This window comes from Clavelina lepadiformis, chromosome 3 (assembly GCF_947623445.1).
Source record: "Clavelina lepadiformis chromosome 3, kaClaLepa1.1, whole genome shotgun sequence".
In the NCBI taxonomy this organism is placed as follows: Eukaryota; Metazoa; Chordata; class Ascidiacea; order Aplousobranchia; family Clavelinidae; genus Clavelina; species Clavelina lepadiformis.
The window spans coordinates 21,077,109-21,096,139 of NC_135242.1; the positions used below are offsets into that span (position 1 = coordinate 21,077,109).

Genomic DNA, 19,031 nt, shown 5'->3' on the forward strand with positions numbered 1-19,031 from the left:
TTGAGTTTTAACCAAGATAAAATTTAATACAGCCTAACTACTTTGCATAGTTTAGCAAACATTGCAACCCTTTTTGTACGAAAACACACAAACGTCACGTCATTGCATGTTTGATTGGCGAGAAACTTGCTTTATTAGAATTCGAACTAAGTTACCAACTAACTTGTAAGATCATATAAGCAACAAATAGCTTATTTCGTAAATTTTGTCACAATACAAAGTTTCCTAAAGAATGTTTGAAATGTTTGTGGAATTGGTCGGATTTTTCGTCCAATTTATTTCCGAAGAGCATGATATATTCGAATTGATTGAGGGAAAACCAAAGAAAACCTTAATGGAATAATACATAAAGATTTAAAATAATTATTTGTACGACTAGTCAAAACAAAAGTTAAATGAAGTTGCTTAAAATTTGTGTTTCTCGATTGCTTATTCGGTTACATGGCAAGTCTGTAACCGCCCAATAACCCCGACGACAAGTATAAGCTTACTATGTCCGACATGCTTTTGATAAATCTCTTGTAGACATCCGGAGGTCCATCAGAAATTTTTTGTTAGTTTATCATTTTTATTTCACAGCAACACTACAAATAACCTGAATTTGCAACATAGTATACTGTACAAAGTTGCATTTTATGGTCTCAAATTTATTGTATTTTCGTTGTTAGACATGCTTAAAGCCGGCTTAAAATGAAATAGAGTGTAATAACTATGAACACAACTTAAAGCAGATAGACTGAAAAGCAAAGAATTTATGATAGTAAAACTTCCATGAAAGGAATTCAACGATATGTAAACAAATGGGTACTGTAGTAGATGAACAAGCCCAGTAATGGTTAGTTCAATGCCAAACAATCGTCCAAAATGTTGGTATGGAAAAGCGGTTGCAATAAAACTACAATTGAAATAGTAAAGAAACGATCTAAACACAACAAATAAGCTAAAAGTAATGTACTGCAACTTTAAAATAGGAATTAATTTTAGTAGAGAAACAGCAGCACCTAGCGTACTCAAACACGCCAAGGAAATGTAAAGCGCTTTCAACGATGCTGCCCGGGATGTCAGTCTCTTTTTTTGATAAAAAGCCTTGATTTGGTCAGTCATAAAGCCTGGCACAACAGTCATAATACTTCCAGAACAAAGGATAGTGGAAAACACTGGAACAAAGGTATTTTCTATTTCACTTCCTTCATGAATGCTTTCAAGCCACGGTTGCAAAGTTCCTATAAAAAACAGATCTACAAAAGATAATGTGCAGTAGTGTGTTGTGGTCGTCCAGAATGCCGCAGATCGAAGTGAAGTTTTAAAAGGCGGCACATCAACCGAATGGGTATTTTTACTACTGCCTCTACACCCATCCAAATTCATGCGAACAATTTCTTCGCTAATTTCGTGTTTTCTAGCTGGAATTTTAATAATACATCCTGTTATTTTACTTAACCTTCCAAATCTTTCGTTGCCATCTGCAAGCAGCTTTTTTCTGGGCATAAAGAAAAGAGTTCGGACATGGATCAGCAACGTACACCAACACATACCTTGTGCCATTGTTGCTATGGCTACTCCCTCCTGATACATTAACCTCATGAGAAAAAATACCACGCTCGATGCGTCGTATAAGCCGTTAAAAATGGCAAATAATAAGAACTTGCATGAATTAGATAAATGAGCAAGTTGGACATTTGTAGTCATCAAAACGTGGCCACCTATGGCAATAAAAATACATGAAGGATAAAGTAAAATGGAATGGTCTGGATTAGAGAAAGCCATCAGCAGCATGCCAGCCAGTAGCAGTAAACTTGCAAGTGTTCGTACCACCCAGCTACCGAAAACATCAAAGATACAGCCGAAGAAAAAGTTACATAAATACAAAGACGACCCACTCAGTGTAAAAACGAGATTCAATTTCGCCTCTTGGTATGGGCACAAAGTGCTTGTTATTGACTTGTTTTTTGTTTGCACGTTTCGCATAACGCTTCTGTTTGCTGGAGAAAGTTTGCTTAAAACTGAATTGTTGAGTACATCTATTTCACAGCCTCGGCTAAAATATCCTTCTTCAACCAAAATGTACCGAAAAGACGTCCAACCAAATATAATTCCTGAATACAGAAAAACTTCAACAAATCCAGACAAGACGCTCAGGACTTCAATTTTTCTCATTTTACCGATTTAACCCGGTATCTAGTTGGACAAACGTCTACTACTCGAAAGTAGCAAAAACATAGCATTATTATAAATTTTACTGAAAGTTGTAGATAACCTAAACCATTGCGAGTTAATATTCATATACGCTATACACTCATGCACCTATAGGCTACAACAGATATATTTATATAGGGTTTGTGGTTTAACCTGGTGTATTGGGCACTTTCACGACATAGCTTTCGTTTATAAGACCTGTGGCTTTAAGTTAGCATTAAACAAAGCTGTTTTGTCGCCAGGAGTCAGTCTAATTGTGTCACGTTGTATATTCGGGTTCAATTCCCGATTCGGGTCATGCCAAAGACTCAAAAATGAAATTCTCCGCTTCCTCTCTTGGCGCTGGGCACAAAAAATAATGAAATGCAAAAACGCGCTGTGTGTCATCGCAGATTGCCCCTGCTTCCGCACACACTTCCACACAGATATGTCTTACACACACGCCGCCACGCATAAATTTATGTAAAAAACGCACCAAACGTTTGCGCACTCTGCATTGCCGTGGCGTTGTTTTCACAATAACCTTTTCTATTCCATTTCATTATCTAGGCGTTAGCGCACAAGCAGATGCATAAATTTATGTAAGAAACGCAACAAACGTTTGAGTTTTTACAAAATAATGTCATAATGAAAACAGCACGAGAGCGATGCAGAGAACTCGATATTACTCGACAGGAAATCGAATAGAAGTTACTGAGAGTTCTCGTGATACTGCTGGGAAGTGTTGGCAAAAACAGAAGTATGTGCCTCTTTACGTCATAATGAATTAAGTACTTTCCTTTCGTCTAGGTATAGGTCTTATGGATAGAGTTCAAGTGCTTTACTGTGTATGAAACCTTCCCATGGACAGACCTTGCAAATGGAAGAAGCGGCCTCACCATACACAGGCGAAAAAGCGATTACTGGTGTCCAAACATGCACACAAGAAACCAACCCAGAACTCAAATCTGGCAGTCGCTCCTAAGCATACGATCGACAAACTTATGAATAACCACACATCTGAGCTTGCAAATGCTGTTTGCCTTTGCTGCGGCTGGCTGTAGCTATATACACAACACGTTTGTGTCAAACTGGATTGCAGTAAAGGAAATAAATATTGGTCGGACCTTGATAATTCTGACGTTAACTAGGTGTCATAACACACTAAACTGCTTATCGCTGACGAAACTACCGGATACACCAACAGCGTGAATGCTTTATATCATATCATTATTTATACGCTACAAGTAACACTATGGTAAGTCACTATAGTACTGAAAACCTTGATATATATGACTACGCAGCAACATAAGATGCCACAAACATATATCCCGTTAATAGAGCTTATTTACTTTGTCTCCACAAACTTTTCACATCCTCGAATACAGCCTCACGAAGATCAATGAAAATTAATAAAATAAGCAAATTACCAAAACATGGCAACAAAGCTACAAAGACAATGAACTAAAACACAGTACAGCATAAGAATTAGCCTTTTTATGTATTAAAATGCATTCACAGTCATGGTATAACGTTCACAGAACACTAAGCTTTGATGAGTCGGGCAGAAGTAAATTATTAGGAAAATACAACGCGCCACATGAACACTTTATGTAAATTAGGCCAAAAATCCGCAGCTAGATAAAGATCGCTCAGGAATTGAGGCCGCACACTACGGTATCATATGTTTTTTGTGTAATACTTCACACAAGTAATACACAAACGAAAATATTATTTGTTATACTGCTACCGTACCTTTCGCTACTTAGCGGTTTTTCTATGTCACTGAGTTCAAATTGGTTAATATTTTCTTTTTGAAAATGAAAACATCATTGCATGCAATTACTGTACGTGACAAAATACCGAAACAAACTTCTTTTGTTGTTGGCATACGTTTTGCGTAGTGCACTTATTTCTGCATAACTTTCTTGAATCTGGTTTTTGTTAGCTTAATAAGAAATATAATTTTACCTGTACGTTAGTAACTTGCTTCTGCAACAGGCTTTTACCATGGAATTTACATGCAGAATGTATGCTAAAGAAAGTTCTGTTTGATACAAATTGTCCTTGCTGATTTGTGAAATATATTTTTCAACGAAAATAAATTGCATTGCACAGTTTTTTTGTATTTTTATTTTTCGCCATTATCTGTACAAATCGAAAGTTAAGATGCTAACCGTTGTAGTTATAGCACAATAAAACACATGCTCACGAAGAATTAACGAGCAGGAAAATGTGGAAAAGTCCAAGGGCTAGAAACATGCATTTAGCTACGATTTTAATTTTACGATTTACATGGCTGGATCGGCTTTGCGAGAACAGGTATGCTAACTTACCCATCCAGAAACTTGGAATGTATAGAGTAAGTAAAATATAGCGCCACCATAGGATTGGAATTTTAATAACCCAGCTCCTTAGATACGCGACGCGACCGCAGCAATAACAACCCAAACTGGCAGATTTGATGTGTGCTGAGTTGTTTTGATTAAGTCAGACTCACTGAGCAATGTAGGCTAATCTGTGCTGAGTTTGTTTGATGAAAATACTATATAAAAAATAAGACGCAAGTCAGACTATCGATTAGCCTATTTTCAAAAAGTGTTGGTCACACTTACTTTGGTCTCGCCCACCTTGTACCCTATCACGTCTGAACGTGCATTATGGCAACGAAACAAACTGACTGCATGGGCGGCGATGCAGATAACACCTTGATATCAGGGAGAATTGAAGAGAAAGCTGAGTTACAAAACCTTAACCAAAGATTTTCAAATTATATCAATGTTGTGAGACGACAGAGAGAAAAACAGGTATGCAGATTTGCATTTGGTGCCGGAGTATTGTGACATTGTATCCGTATCACTGACAAATTTTACAATGTTAACGAAGCGAAATGAGCCACCGTTCAATGTAACCTCCTTTCAAAGGAAAATTTGCAAACTTTAACAAAAATTGATCCAAGCTATCTGCAAAGCCAAATCTTACCAGGACAAGGCTGCACTTACGCTGAATTTCTTGGCTACTTTGCAAATTTTGGTTGTATCTGCACATTTGAAAGCTCCTATTTAAGCTACATGTTTTCTTAATAAAAATCCACATTAGCTGCTCATTTTGCAAACGTAGTGTCAGAGGTGGGCAGTAGGTACTGTACTTTGAAAGTATCGTTTGTAACGGTACGTTTACTTGGCAGAAAATATATAGGCCTAAATGGTTCTGGTAATTAGTACTATTTCAAAAAAGTAGTTCAGCACTTTGTCAGTACCGATACTTTTGAATAAAAGATGCTGCTGCAAGTGCAATATTTGCCGCTATCATGCCCCTGACAAAGGTTACTCCAGGTCAAAACATATTCGACCTTACTTTCTTGTGACTTTTCTTCACATCTGTAGACTAAAAAAACAACAAGCACTAAAACTCGTATTAAGGTTTAATTAACATGAACCTTTGAAAACATATTTGTTGAAATTTTGAAATAATCACGTAAAAAGTACAGAGTACCGGGACCGACCAAAATTTCTTAAAAAACGTAATTCGGTACAGGGATTTGATACTTTTTAAAAAGTGCTGACAGTATCGGTACTGAAACACCATCGCAGTACAGTAATTCGGTTCTGATTATCTCTGCATAATGTAGTGTTAAGCCAATGCTTTCAATATGTTGGATTTAAAACGTTTTCTGCCATTATGGCTTTTCATGTACTTTTAAACCAATTTGCATCTGGACATGACGTGTTTGCAGTGACTGAACTTTTGTTGTATGTAACCCATTAACCAATGTTCCCATCAAATTGCATTTCAATGATTACATCAATATTTTGGCAGTTCAATAAAGTCACCAATACTGTTGATGAACAAAAATGGAGGAATGAAATTGAAAATTTACGATTGAGATATGAACAACAACTATCTGAAATGAGAACCCAACTTGAAATTCTGCAATGTGAAAAAAATGAGCTGGAAGCAACTCGTTCAAAATATGATTCAATGTCTTCTGAGTTTGAGGGCAGGTGAGATATAATCAGGTTTTAGTTGGTAACTTAACATTGGTAGGGTTGGAATTTATATACCAATTGGTTGCGACGATCACCATAAGAGCAAGTATAAAAATTTTATTGATAAAAAGTTGACACATTTCCAACAATGTGTGTTGTTTTATTGCAACAAGAATAAATTAAAACAATTGATTTTAAGCGTTTTGCTTAAATATGCGTAATATGTTACCATTTAACTGGAGGAAAAAGAAATTAAAAAAATAAAAATATTGTTGATGTGCAACGAGCAATCAATTGTTTTCAAAAAACGTGTTGTTCAAAACATGTTACCTTTTTAGTTTTAAGTAAACTGTTTATACATGCTTCAGTTGCGACCTTTGCAACCACTTCGAATAATCAGACTTGTAAACATTATTGTTTTGTTTGTGTAAAATGGTTTGGTCATGAAACATTTATTCCAGTCTTTGCATTATTTAATTCAGTGATGATATCAATATATATAAAACATTTTCTACTTGCTTGTTGTCTTTCACAAATTAGAAATTGTTGCCTTATCCAAGAACATTGCAGCAACAGTGTGGCACTGGCAAGTATTGAACCTTAATCGCATTTTTGCAAGTTCAACAGCCTAACTGCTACACTACCAAGCCATATAAATGAAATATTTACTTTAATTGAATTTAATTTTGTCGTGTTCCTTCCTACTCACCTAAAAACATTGAATATTTACAACAATTCTAAGACTTCATCAAATAACTTTGTTTTTAGGTTTCTGTCCCTAAACGAAACGGTTTTAAAGCAAACTGATCAAATCACCAAGTTGCAGGTGGCACTGACAAACAAAGAGTTAGAAGTCCAACAAGCCCAGGCTCAGCTAACCGCTCCACGTACAGAGTTAGAGTCTTGCAAGTTGGAAAGAGATGATCTAAAAAAGAGACTTGCAGAAGCTGAACGGAGGTATGTGTACTTTTTATCTAACTGTGTTGTTTAAATGATCGTTACTTGCTGTTTGTTTTGTTTTTGTTTAACTAAAATGATAAAAATATGTTATTGCTTGTTATACATAGTTGCAATTGATATCGAAAAGCAACAAAAGTAAAATGATAATTAATGCTATGGCAACTTGCAATTCTTCTATTGTTACACATGCCAGAGATTAAATGTTTTGTGTCAAAGGTTTCAAACAGGACAGAAGGAAATATTTGATGTCCAGCATCAATTGAATGATTATCATACAAGATGCAGCCATGAAATGGTCATTAGTCAACAGGTAGGATTTTAAAATGGTCGTAGAGATACTATATCACCAGAACTGAACAGACTACAGGAATGGAGACATTAAATTTTTGTTGTACTTGTTAGGAAATCAGCGATCTTCATAATCGATTAGAGAACTCTCGTCAATTAATTCTTGAACTGGAGGAGACATCTCCGAAGTCCGGCCAGCAAAACGGTCATGTTTCCGAGATGATGCGAAAAGCTCGAGAATCAAGCGAAATTGAATTGAGGAGGTATATGGAGGAAGCTGAAGCGAAGCACCAGTTGAATGTGAGTCTTGACAGAAAGATTATCAGATTTTTACCCTCTGTATTGAAGAATTTTCATCATAGTTAAAGGTTATAATTAAAGAAAAACATTTTTCTGATAAATTCATTATTGTGTTGGCATTTGTAAAAACAAAATTAGTTGAAACCAACACCAACTAATCATCGGAGTTGTGTTTCACTAATTCATATTTAATACTTGTATAGATTTCTGAAATCCGGTTACAAATGGAAGCCGATGCTAACAATTTAACATCATTAATGGAGGCAAATGGAAAATTACAAGCTGACCTCAACAATGCAATGACTGAACAAAACCTGCTTCAATCTAAGGTTGGTTGGTTGATTGCCTGTAAACTGCGCATTTATGTTGTTAAAGCTTTTTATGTTTAACGTTGGTTTAAGGAAAAGTGAAATGTGTTTCAATTGTAGCTTTCATCAACTGAATCTGCATACAAAGTAACTCAGACAAGCTTAGATTCTGAAAGGAAAAGCTTTGAAAGTCAGCGACGAAAGTTGGACAGAAAACTACAAGTGAGTTGAGGACAAATTAAAACTGTTCTTCGCAAAAATTAAAAAATTGTTACAACAGAAAATCTCAGGGTTATTGCCGTTTCCACAACAAAACTGAGCATTAACATTGGCCCAAGTTTTTTCCACTGTTTTCTGATAAAGAATCAAATTAGTTTTTGTGAGTGAAAATAAAACTGAATTTATCTTTTATGACTTTGTCTCTTTGTGGCAGGAAACCCAGGATTTGCTCCTGATAAAGGTGAGGGAGCTAGACTGTGCAAGAGATGCCAATATCCCTTTGCAAACTGAGATCAACATGTTGAAAACTTTAATAGAGGAAGAAGAAAAAAGGTTTGCAACATAAACTAAAAAGTTTCAGATGTTTTTGGTTGTGGTACTGGATAGGGAATTTTTCTAACTGGCTTGAGGAGTTTGTAAATTTTAATTTTGCCTGGCAAGCTGAGGCTTGTGCAGAAAATTAAATTTGTCTGTAATTTAGTGGAGCATTAATGCCTTATCCAAACTTTTACATGCTGAGTAAAAGATAGTTGTGAGAGATAGTTAACATTTTTGCGTCTGTGGTTTTGGATTACTTCTTGGTTTGCCATTGTGATTACCTTGAAACTGGATATGCTTTGGTGTATACAAAGATTGTGTTTAGTGATAAAACACAATTACCTACACGCCTTACCCTGCCTTTAACCACTTTCTTTAACCTTTTGTGTCCAATTAATAGGGAGTTTGACCTAGCTAATCCAAAGTATCACACATTATACCATGTTATACCATCTTTTCGGTAAAATCATTTCTCTTTGCCAAGGTAACTGATTCATTGATTCCCTAAAACTAATGTTTACCCTTGGAAGAACAATGTGCTATTTTAAACTCTGTTTGTTGTCTTTTCCTTCTTGAGTGTTTGCTCATTAGATGATTGACTTTGTGTTACTGATAAGGTTGGGTTTGGAAGGCACTAACTATCTCGCTCTAAAGAACGCGGTTACTACTTGCGGAGAAACGGGAAGTTCTTTTCAGACTAAGCTCTTGAATGGCCATCTCGAGAAAACTGAAAAAGATGTAAGTGTAATCTTTTTAATTTTATTACAAAACGTAACACATATACCGAAAGAATTAATATGCACCCGATTAAAACCTTCCTCCGGCAACTGTATGGACAAATATTGATATCGTATTACGCTCACTGACCGCAGTGTGCTGGGTTACTTGCCGTGTCGCCTGAAATTAATTTCGTCACTTGGTAGTTATAATTCAAGCTTGTTAAATTGATTTCTTAATAAAATTTGATGAATAAAGGTAACTTTTCAAACGTCGTCCGCGAGTCAACAGATGGACTTCAAGACGGGAAGTCGGTTGAACATGAGCTCCATGTATGAAAGTGCCCTACCTCGCCGCCCCTCGTCCGTGCCCATAGCAACGCGAGGTTTCACGCGGGGACCGCAAGGTACCGAGGGGGCCGAGGTCTTCAGAGCGCCTTTGGCTGGATCGAAATTTAATGATGAAGACGGGAAAGAGAGAGAAGTACGAGTAAGAATGTGTGTATTGTGTGGACTTGTTTACTGCAGAATGGCGCAGTATTTTCAATTTGCTTATTTTTTGGCGCGCTTGTGCTACAAATCGTATCCGTTGTCATTCCACTGATGCTTTGGTTTAATCACTTGGAAACAGTTTTCCAAGGATATTTCCCGTAATGAGTCCGCTGCAAGTTCCCTCATCTATTTTGAAGAGGAACTGGATGAAGGAGGTCGCGATCTTAGCAGGAGGTCCGACGAAAGAAGCCCTGGTTTGTCAAGACTTCCTCCACGTCCCAGCAATCCCACTCCTCCAAGGATGCTACCCAGACGTCCAGCGAGTGCTGTTGGGTCGAGATATGTTCACCTAGATGCAGGTATTCTTTGTTTCAACGTCATTCAGGATCTGTCCGTAGCTGGATTAAGAAATATGGTCAAAAAACGTTTAGTATCGATCCTATTGCTAAAGCATATGGCAAACAGAATTGATTGGTTGTTTTTGGGAATGGTTCATCATATTTACTGATACCAAGTAGTACAAACTAGTGGTGTTCAATTCTAAACTAGTTCCAGATGCAATTAAATCGTGGTTCCATGGGATTTACAAACTTTTGACTGAAACATCGTTGTTTGGCTTCAGGTCAAGGAAGAGATTATTTCGACGCCATGTTCAATGACCTGCGTAAGGACACAATGTACACTAAAGTCACCGAGAACCGAGTCGGTACCGATACGGCAAGAGTGACGTCGTCTTTGCATCAGGATCTCATAAACTCCACATCCAGGTTAGTGAAGATAATTTAAAACCGACCTGTTTTCTCTCCTTCGCTGATCAGTTTTCGTTTGGTGTTAGGGCCGCTTTTTCATTGGTTGAATGAAAACGACAAGTTTTTCCGAGTGCCTAAAAATTTTGTTTGCATTGTATATAAGCAGAAGTACAAGTTGTCGTCATGTGTGGCCCATGTGAATTAATAGAATTTTACCTAAAAACAATTCGGGAAATAATAGAGTATTTATTTAGTCCAATCATTAAGCCTACCATTAAGATTATCAGCTCTTTCGCTTGCTACAAAGAAGCCTTGCGCTATCAACTGGTATCATAACTCTGACTTTGGCTGATAACAGTAGTTTTATTTCAAATAATTCGCAGTCACGCCATAAGGCCAAGCAAGAACGGGCTGCTTTGGTATTCCGGATCAACCGCAAGGTTTGCTATACTGGGTGCTGTGGTTTTCCATCCTGTGATTTATTTTCTCTTGAGATAACCTTCTCACGCTGTTTGCTTTTCAACGCTGCAATACGCTTTGAAACAACTGTTTATTGTACGAGTTACATTTTTTCAACCATTGAAAATCGTTTATTCTGCTAGTAGAATCAATCATTTGGGATTGCTGTAGGTAGAATTTTCTTTTCTAAGTGTCTCTAGTTTTTTTAGTTTTGTCTTAGTAATCTTTTATGTACATTTTCAATACGGTTTAACCCTTACATCGTTATTACAAGAGACTAATAATTTCTGGTTGTTTCCTTCCACTTTTTTTAGGTAATCTTGTTCAATTTTTGCATGCGTACAGTTTTGTTTGACTATACGTTTCCTTGTCAACTTCTATACTTTTTATGCAAGCTTTACCACAACTTCATCTAAATCCTGGGGTTTCGTGCTTCTGTGGTGTTTAGTTTGGTTACTGTACCCTATGCTTAAGAGTTTTATCATTATCTTGTAGTGCCACGGGAAACATGAAATTGGTTGAGATCGACGAGATCGGCAGATTTGTTCGCGTCCATAACGCTTCCCCCACTCGAACGGAAGACATTGGCGGTTGTTTGTTGCAACAGAACGTCGCTGGACATCCGGTCGCTGTCTTCCGGTTTCCGCCAAGAACGAAACTCCAACCTGGGCACACGGCGACGGTAAGTAATTATCAACAATGGTTGATTGCGTTACTTACTGACCAACTGACAATTTTCGGCCGTCTTTGAAAATCAAATAAAAATTTTTTCAAGGTTCTGGTTGTTGTAAAAGATGCGAGCTAAGTATATCTGAGGCTACAGATACTGCCTAGTGCTGTACGCTACTACACCTCAACGGCAATTTCAAATACCTTAGGCGGTTGACTCTTTTCTTTTAGGTTTGGAGCGCGACTTGTAACGAAGGTATCCACGATCCTCCTACCCATTATATATGGAAACAGCTGGACAAGTGGGGCACCGGGCCCGAATGTACAACCATTCTGTGTAAGGCTAATGGACAAGCGGTTGCCTGGATGACCTCGGCTCCGGTATGTTGTAGCAATTAAGTAAATTGTTATATTGCGCCCGACTTGGTCTACCCTATTACGCTAAGTCACAAAAGTTAGCGAAAGTACAAATTTTTTTTGAGTTATATAACTTAGTTTAGATTGTACTGAACGTCATAATCTATAGTATAGATTCTATACCCACGCGCATAATCGGTTTTGTGGTAAACGTTTTCAACTGCTAGTTTAGTTGTAGTTTAATTATCTAAAATCTAATTGATTAAAACAGATTATATTATCTGTAACCAAAAAGTTTTGCTATTGAGTATGGAGGTAAATTTTGCCTTGGTGCAAATTCGAGTGAATCTTATCATATCTTAGGCTGAAAATTCTTGAAATTTAAGACCTATAAAGCTGCAGTTTATTATATTCGATACTAAACGCTTCACGCAGTCATTGGGTTATAAAAGCTAGTGCAGTGCAATGGGTCGCCGTGTTCCATTTTGGCGTGTTGTCTTCTGTAAAAATCGTCTTTCATATGCAGCGCATATCACGTGTATCACGTTCTTATGAGCAACATCAACCAGATGTGAAGAATCAAACGAGGGAAGTTGAACGGCTGGCGAATGGACTTCAAAATCGTCCCAATCATCCGGTATAGCCTGTCTTTACATGCGCGTGACTTAATATGCATCGCTAATATTATGTCGCATATATACAGTAAACTGATTACGTTTAGGTAATACTGTAGTATATTCAATAACAGTTTACTGAATTTAAAATGTTTAATTGCTACACTTGATATTCACGTACACATTTTTTCGCATATGACTGTTATTTTGATCAGACAAGTGACGACGCTGATTACAATGGCATTGACGCCGACTATGGAAGAGTCTCTCTGCCTTACCCTTCGTCGTATAGCGCCGGGCCAACTTTGTATTCAGAGACAGCCTACGCTCCTTCACCTAATCCGGTTATCAAAAGGTGCCTAGCTCGAACTTTATGGGGTCGTGGTTTGATACCGCTATAGATTATATATATAGTGTTTTTAAGCTGGCTTCTATGCTGCTGTGCGTTGCCATAAACCGAAAGTGTACAATAAATTCCTCAACTTACGAACATCCGATTTACGAACATTCAGTTTCGTATTTAGGCCTACTCATTACGATATTAACCGCGGGCACTGCATACAGCATTAAACGTCTAATCATTGAGATGAAGCTCATTCATAATAATGCTTGTTGGTGCATGAAAGATATTCCCGTCCTGGCATGACCCTACTAGTGCTGGGTACAAGTAACAAAATTTTATTGTTTAAGGAATAAGTAATTTTTATCAGTAGTTCAAGCAAATCTAGTAAACGACATTCAGGCTTAAAAACATCGAAGCACATCAAAATTGTTACAACGCACACATATTCAGTCATATCTAATGGGCGAATAGTTCTTTATTTTTGAAATAACTCACGATAACCAATCATGCTTTCACCATTGACTGCTTTCACAAAACGTTTTGATTTTTGAAGCACTTCATATTTTTACGTCACAAATCCATTGTCTACGCTACAAGTAACGTGCATGCGAACATTATCACATGCACTTGGCTAGAATTTTGGAACGTTGGTTGAGAGTTGTCTGTTGATTGGACTCGATTCTTTTAACTTATCCTGCAGTGCACAAATGACGGATAGTAAAAAGCGTAGGGCTAGTGATGCGACATATATAGCACTGTACACCAAGTAACAGTGCAGTACCAACTTACGAACAATTCAACATACGATTACGGACGGCCGTTCGGAACGTAATTCGTTCGTAAGTTGAGGAGTCATACTGACTGTCTTTTGATAAATTGTTTGTACCGTAATAATGTTTGTTTATGACGTATTAATAGGGAAAAATCGTCGAGGATCCTTCCAACTAGAACAGGTAGCGCTCCACTTCGGAAATACGTTGCTCCGCCCTCTCAACAGCAAGTGAGTTCAGAAAAGAAATCTTCTGCTGACCCTTGCGGTCAACCTTCACCCAAAGTCGCTCCATTCTCAGCCCCCGCTTTCAGCCGGTCCTCTAAGGACCTAAAAGAGAAATTTAGCGCTGGCGTTACTTCGACGCCACATTTAAGTGCGTGGCGTGGTTCTAGCGCAACTTCACCCAAGGGCAGCGTCAAACTGTCCCTGCCCGGGACTTTTCTTTCCCCGGGGGACCAACATCGTCTGGGTATGCAACGCCTACAATCCCATCATAATCTCGAATTTCTGCCACCCATGCCCCGGGCCTTTCCCCCTGTTAACCCCATTTACACACTGAAAGGAGAAAAGAGTAACGTAGTTCTTTCTCACTAAGTAGATATTCATTCTTCCCGAAATAATTTGCATGTTAGTTTAGAATATACTATCAACCAAAGCAAGATAACAGTAAAATTTTTATTTGTAAAATTTGCATGGCGAAGTTTTAGTTGTCTTTACCCATAAATAATGTACTTTCTGGCACTTTTACCTGATATGCTGAATAAAACAAAAACGTGATAGCTGGTCGCAAATTTGATTTTAAATCAACTTTTTTCCATGTACGAATACGATTTGTTACACAGAAAGCGTTTCTTTTAGAAAAGGCTCTACAAGGTGTAAGTTATTTTTGCTTAATGCCATACAGTACTTTTAGCTTAACCATGTTATCTTTACTGGTACGATTTATCGCATGTTGCATGTGTTGATTTCTGCTGTAACTTGTAGGGAAGACACAATGCTCTTATACATCTATATCTTTTGTTTTGCTAACAAAAGTTTGATAACATAAGAACCGACGCAAATCAATACCACCAAGTTGCAGTGTACTCAGTTTACACAGGAATTATTAAATGGTCAAATTAAATGAATTTGAAGTGTGAAATTTGCAAAGAATTTACATCGGTTTTCATGTTTTAACTTCTAGCTTTAGTCCGTATTTAATGCTTGGAAATTTAGCTGTAACGACATGTGTAGTCTATCACACTTCAAGTAATTCTTGTCACTTTTTCACCAACTAACTACCTGTCATCTTACTAACACCTCTTCAATCCACCCTACTTCTGCCCCAATTTTCACCCATACTACAACCCAAATGTAGACCCCAATTTACCAGCAGAAGTTGGCGACCAATGGCAACGCGGACTTGATTGAACTGACCACTCAGAAATCTGTTCGTTCAAAATATGGATTCGATTTTATGACGCACCCTCCGAAGGTAGTCAATTATGACGGCACAGTACGCGAGCGCTAGATCTGGACCCACGTGCCTGCTTCGGCTTAAGTAACATGGAATATTTGACTGAATTATGCCAAAATTTTAACTGAACACTGTACCGTTTCGTATGATAAAAATTATGATACCATAGTGTGCGGCCTCAATTCCTGAGCGATCTTTATCTAGCTGCGGCTTTTTGGCCTAATTTACATAAAGTGTTCATATGGCGCGTTGTATTTTCCTAATAATTTACTTCTGTCCGACTCATCTAAGCTTAGTGTTCTGTGAACGTTATACCACGACTATGAATGCATTTTAATACATAAAAAAGCTAATTCTTATGCTGTACTGTGTTTTAGTTCATTGTTTTTGTAGCTTTGTTGTCACGTTTAGGTAATTGGCTTATTTTATTAATTTTCATTGATCTTTGTGAGGCTGTATTCGAGGATGGGAAAAGTTTGTGGAGACAAAGTAACTAAGTTCTAATTACGGGATATATGTTTGTGGCATCTTATGTTGCTGCGTAGTTATATATATCAAGGTTTTCAGAACTATAGTGACTTACCATAGTGTTACTTGTAGCGTATAAATAATGATATGAAATAAAGCATTCGCGCTGTTGGTTTTTCCAGTGGTTTCGTCAGCGATAAGCAATGTAGTGTGTTATGACACCTAGTTAACATCAGACTTATTGAGGTCCGACCAATATTTTTTTCCTTTACTTTGACACAAACGTGTTGTGTATATAGCTACAGCCAGCCGCAGCAAAGGCAAACAGCATTTGCAAGCTCAGATGTGTGGTTATTCATAAGTTTGTCGATCGTATGCTTAGCAGCGACTGCCAGATTTGAATCCTGGGTTGGTTTCTTGTGTGCAGGTTTGGACACCAGTAATCGCTTTTTCGCCAGTGCATGGCGAGGCCGCTTCTTCCATTTGCAAGGTCTGTCCATGGGAAGGTTTCATACACGGTAAAGCACTTGAACTCTATCCATACGACCTATACCTAAACAAAAGGAAAGTACTTAATCCATTATGACGTAAAGAGGTAGCCTACATACTTGTGATATAAACCATCAATCGTCCTCGCTCATATTGTAACAATAGTCGCCTGTATTAAATTTTATCTTGGTTAAAACTCAATCACTTATAGGTACCAGAGGCAATCGACCAAAGTTTAAATTAATTGTAAATCCAGAACAAATAAATCGACTATTTTGTTGGTACTGCACTCATAAATCGAATGATCAACCGATTACAAAGGGAAGAAGCTACATCCAAGAAAAAAGACATTAAAAGATCTTTTCGAAAAGTCTACGGCCATCTTGCAAGGCGCTATTAGAAAGAAAAGCAAAATAAATAATTTCACCTAAACTTTCAACCTCTCTTTCTCCTGTTTGATTCAACATGTACCTTCACTACCTTGTATATGTACTGTAAGTTATGTTACTTCTTCCTGTTGGTCTTCTATCTATGATATAGCCTAGCTTGTATGCGACCATCTTCACATAGCTTTGAAATGCAACGCTAAAACGTGTTTGTCTTAAAATGAAAAATGTAATACAGTAGGCTATGTATGTATTGTTATTGGTTGATATACATCCACGCGTTTTTGACTTGAAAATACACGTAATAGGCCATTGGCAAAAACCAAGGATCACTTCACTGATTCATCATTTCGATGTCATAGCCAGCCGGGCACTTTACATTGTGAAAAAAAACTCGCGCCTGCGAAGCGTGCAGTATCTGGCGGGCAATGAAATTAAAATGTTTGTCGGGTGAATGAAAACTTTGCTGTTTTTCCACCAACTGGGTAAGTTTTGAAGCCAAACATAAATTATTAATTAAATATATGGATAAATTAAGTACATCTGGCATACTTCATTTTAAGTTAGCATTAAACAAAGATGTTTTGTCGCCAGAAGTCACAGTCTAATTGTGTCACGTTGTATATTCGGGTTCAATTCCCGATTCGGGTTATACCAAAGACTCAAAAATGAAATTCTCCGCTTCTTCTCTTGGCGTTGGGCACAAAAAATAATAAAATGCAAAAACGCGCTGTGTGTCATCGCAGATTGCCCCCTGCTTCCGCACACACTTCCACACAGATATGTCTTACACACACGCCATCACGCATAAATTTATGTAAAAAACGCACCAAACGTTTGCGCACTCTGCATTGCATTTCGATGTTATAACAATAACCTTTTCTATTCCATTTCATTATCTAGGCGTTAGCGCACAAGCAGATGCGTCCGCTGAAAAAGAGTTTACACAAAATAATGTCATAATGAAAACAGCACGAGAGCGATGCAGAGAACTCGATATTACTCGACAGGAAATCGAATACAAGTTACTGAGAGTTCTCGTGATATTGCTGGGAAGTGTTGGCAAAAACAGAAGTATGTGCCTCTTTACGTCATAATGGATTAAGTACTTTCCTTTTGTCTAGGTATAGGTCAGGGGTGTCCAAAACTGTCCAACCTTTTTGGCCAAAGGGCCACATGCGATTTACGAATGATTGCGCGGGCCACTTGAGTGTTTACTGCTAATTTCTAATTAAAACCCTCACCCCAAAATTCTAATCTGAGAAATACGTATTATCCTCTTTTACAATTACAGTCGAATCCCCTTAATTCGGACACCGGATAACCTGGACAACCGCTTTATTCGGCCAAAATGCTCGGGAACGGAACAAAAGTAAAAATTGAACGTAAAAATCTCCCGTTAATTCGGACAATTCTCCGCTTAATTCGGACACAGGTTCGCAATTCTTATCGTTAGGTTATGACTAGGGCAACCAAAAGTCAATATAGTCATTTTTTTTTAACCTGCTCAGAATGCTATCAAACAAGCACAAAACAAATTTCAGCTTTGTACGACGTGTGGTATAGAAGTTATTAGGTCAAATAAAGTCAAAATGTTACGTTAGGTCAAAATACGGTCAAATTGTTTCTTTAGGTCTTCTTTTTAGGTCAAAATCTATTAAACTTGTAATTTTGTAACCATTTTGTAATATTATTCTTCCGTTTTTCTCTTTTCTTGTACCGCAAACAATTCCAGTGCCCCAAATTATACTTAGAAGTTAGAACCAAAGCCACAAAGAGAGGGAAGGCCTTTCAGCGCGTCTGGTGACGTCACGATGTGAAGGCATTGCATTTGAAACTGCAAGTTGCCAATTTTAATACGCAGAAACGAAAAAAAGTCAACACTAGAAAAGCGTTTTGTCAATTTTAATTGCAGCTTTAGATTAGAAAGTTGCTGTAGACAGTGTAGAGACTATCAGTATAGCGTTTTTCAAAATAAGGTCAAAATTTAAACTTTTTAGGTCAAAATAAGGTTAAAATTTAAACTTTTTAGGTCAAAATTTGCAAATTTTAAGGTCAAAATTTAAACTTTTTAGGTCAAAAAACTGGTTGCCCTAGTTATGACAAAACAAACAGTACTTCGTTCGTTTTTACACAAGATGCAATTGCATTATGAGTGATTATGGTGAAACAATGACGATCGATGCAGTAACAATCGACAATGAACTCATATAAGGCCGTGCCAGCTTCACAGTCGCTTTTACTTCGGTACAATTGCGTCCATCTTGTAGAACAGATTGGTACAGAAAAGTTTAGCAGAGAAAGTGAAATTGCTCACTAAAGTAAACGAAATGTTTTATGCGATCAGTGCCAGTTACTGCAGTATAGCGCAGCTGCAATTCATTTATTACGCAACTATACAGTATTTTAAATGCGTTGTCTGCCATTACACATGACCATGAAACGAACAACTGATTCTCCGCTTAATTCGGCCAAAAGTGAGCGGAACCAAAGTGTCCGAATTA

At 37.5% G+C, this 19,031-nt stretch overlaps 2 protein-coding genes across 6 annotated transcripts; one reads left to right on the plus strand and one right to left on the minus strand.

The window, feature by feature from the left end:
- Nucleotides 1-560: 560 nt before the first annotated feature.
- On the minus strand, nt 561-2,590 carry LOC143450031 (equilibrative nucleobase transporter 1-like). Its single transcript, XM_076950428.1, has one exon. The coding sequence runs from the start codon at nt 2,155-2,157 to the stop codon at nt 634-636; it is 1,524 nt and encodes a 507-aa protein (XP_076806543.1). The 5' UTR covers nt 2,158-2,590; the 3' UTR covers nt 561-633.
- A 2,019-nt stretch (nt 2,591-4,609) lies between these two features.
- LOC143450030 (uncharacterized) lies at nt 4,610-15,824 on the plus strand. 5 transcript variants are annotated; one of them, XM_076950427.1, is made up of 19 exons: nt 4,610-4,982; nt 5,995-6,179; nt 6,933-7,121; nt 7,341-7,434; nt 7,527-7,712; nt 7,916-8,041; nt 8,141-8,242; nt 8,454-8,572; nt 9,175-9,295; nt 9,533-9,763; nt 9,905-10,124; nt 10,388-10,532; nt 10,898-10,954; nt 11,469-11,655; nt 11,874-12,023; nt 12,526-12,636; nt 12,829-12,968; nt 13,875-13,956; nt 15,086-15,824. In XM_076950427.1, exons 1-19 carry the CDS (start codon nt 4,836-4,838, stop codon nt 15,236-15,238), a joined length of 2,745 nt encoding a protein of 914 aa, XP_076806542.1. In that variant the 5' UTR covers nt 4,610-4,835; the 3' UTR covers nt 15,239-15,824. The 5 variants fall into 5 exon arrangements, with proteins under 5 accessions (XP_076806542.1, XP_076806537.1, XP_076806538.1 ...); XM_076950422.1 differs by having other exon boundaries at nt 13,875-15,228; XM_076950423.1 differs by having other exon boundaries at nt 9,533-9,757; nt 13,875-15,228.
- Nucleotides 15,825-19,031: the final 3,207 nt, after the last annotated feature.

Coding starts and splice junctions, on each gene's coding strand:
- LOC143450031 (XM_076950428.1), bottom strand. CDS start 2,157: ATGAGAAAAATTGAAGTCCTGAGCGTCTTGTCTGGATTTGTTGAAGTT.
- LOC143450030 (XM_076950422.1), top strand. CDS start 4,836: ATGGCAACGAAACAAACTGACTGCATGGGCGGCGATGCAGATAACACC. Junction 8,042..8,140: donor AAAACCTGCTTCAATCTAAG/GTTGGTTGGTTG, acceptor TTTCAATTGTAG/CTTTCATCAACTGAATCTGC. Junction 12,637..12,828: donor AAAATCGTCCCAATCATCCG/GTATAGCCTGTC, acceptor TATTTTGATCAG/ACAAGTGACGACGCTGATTA.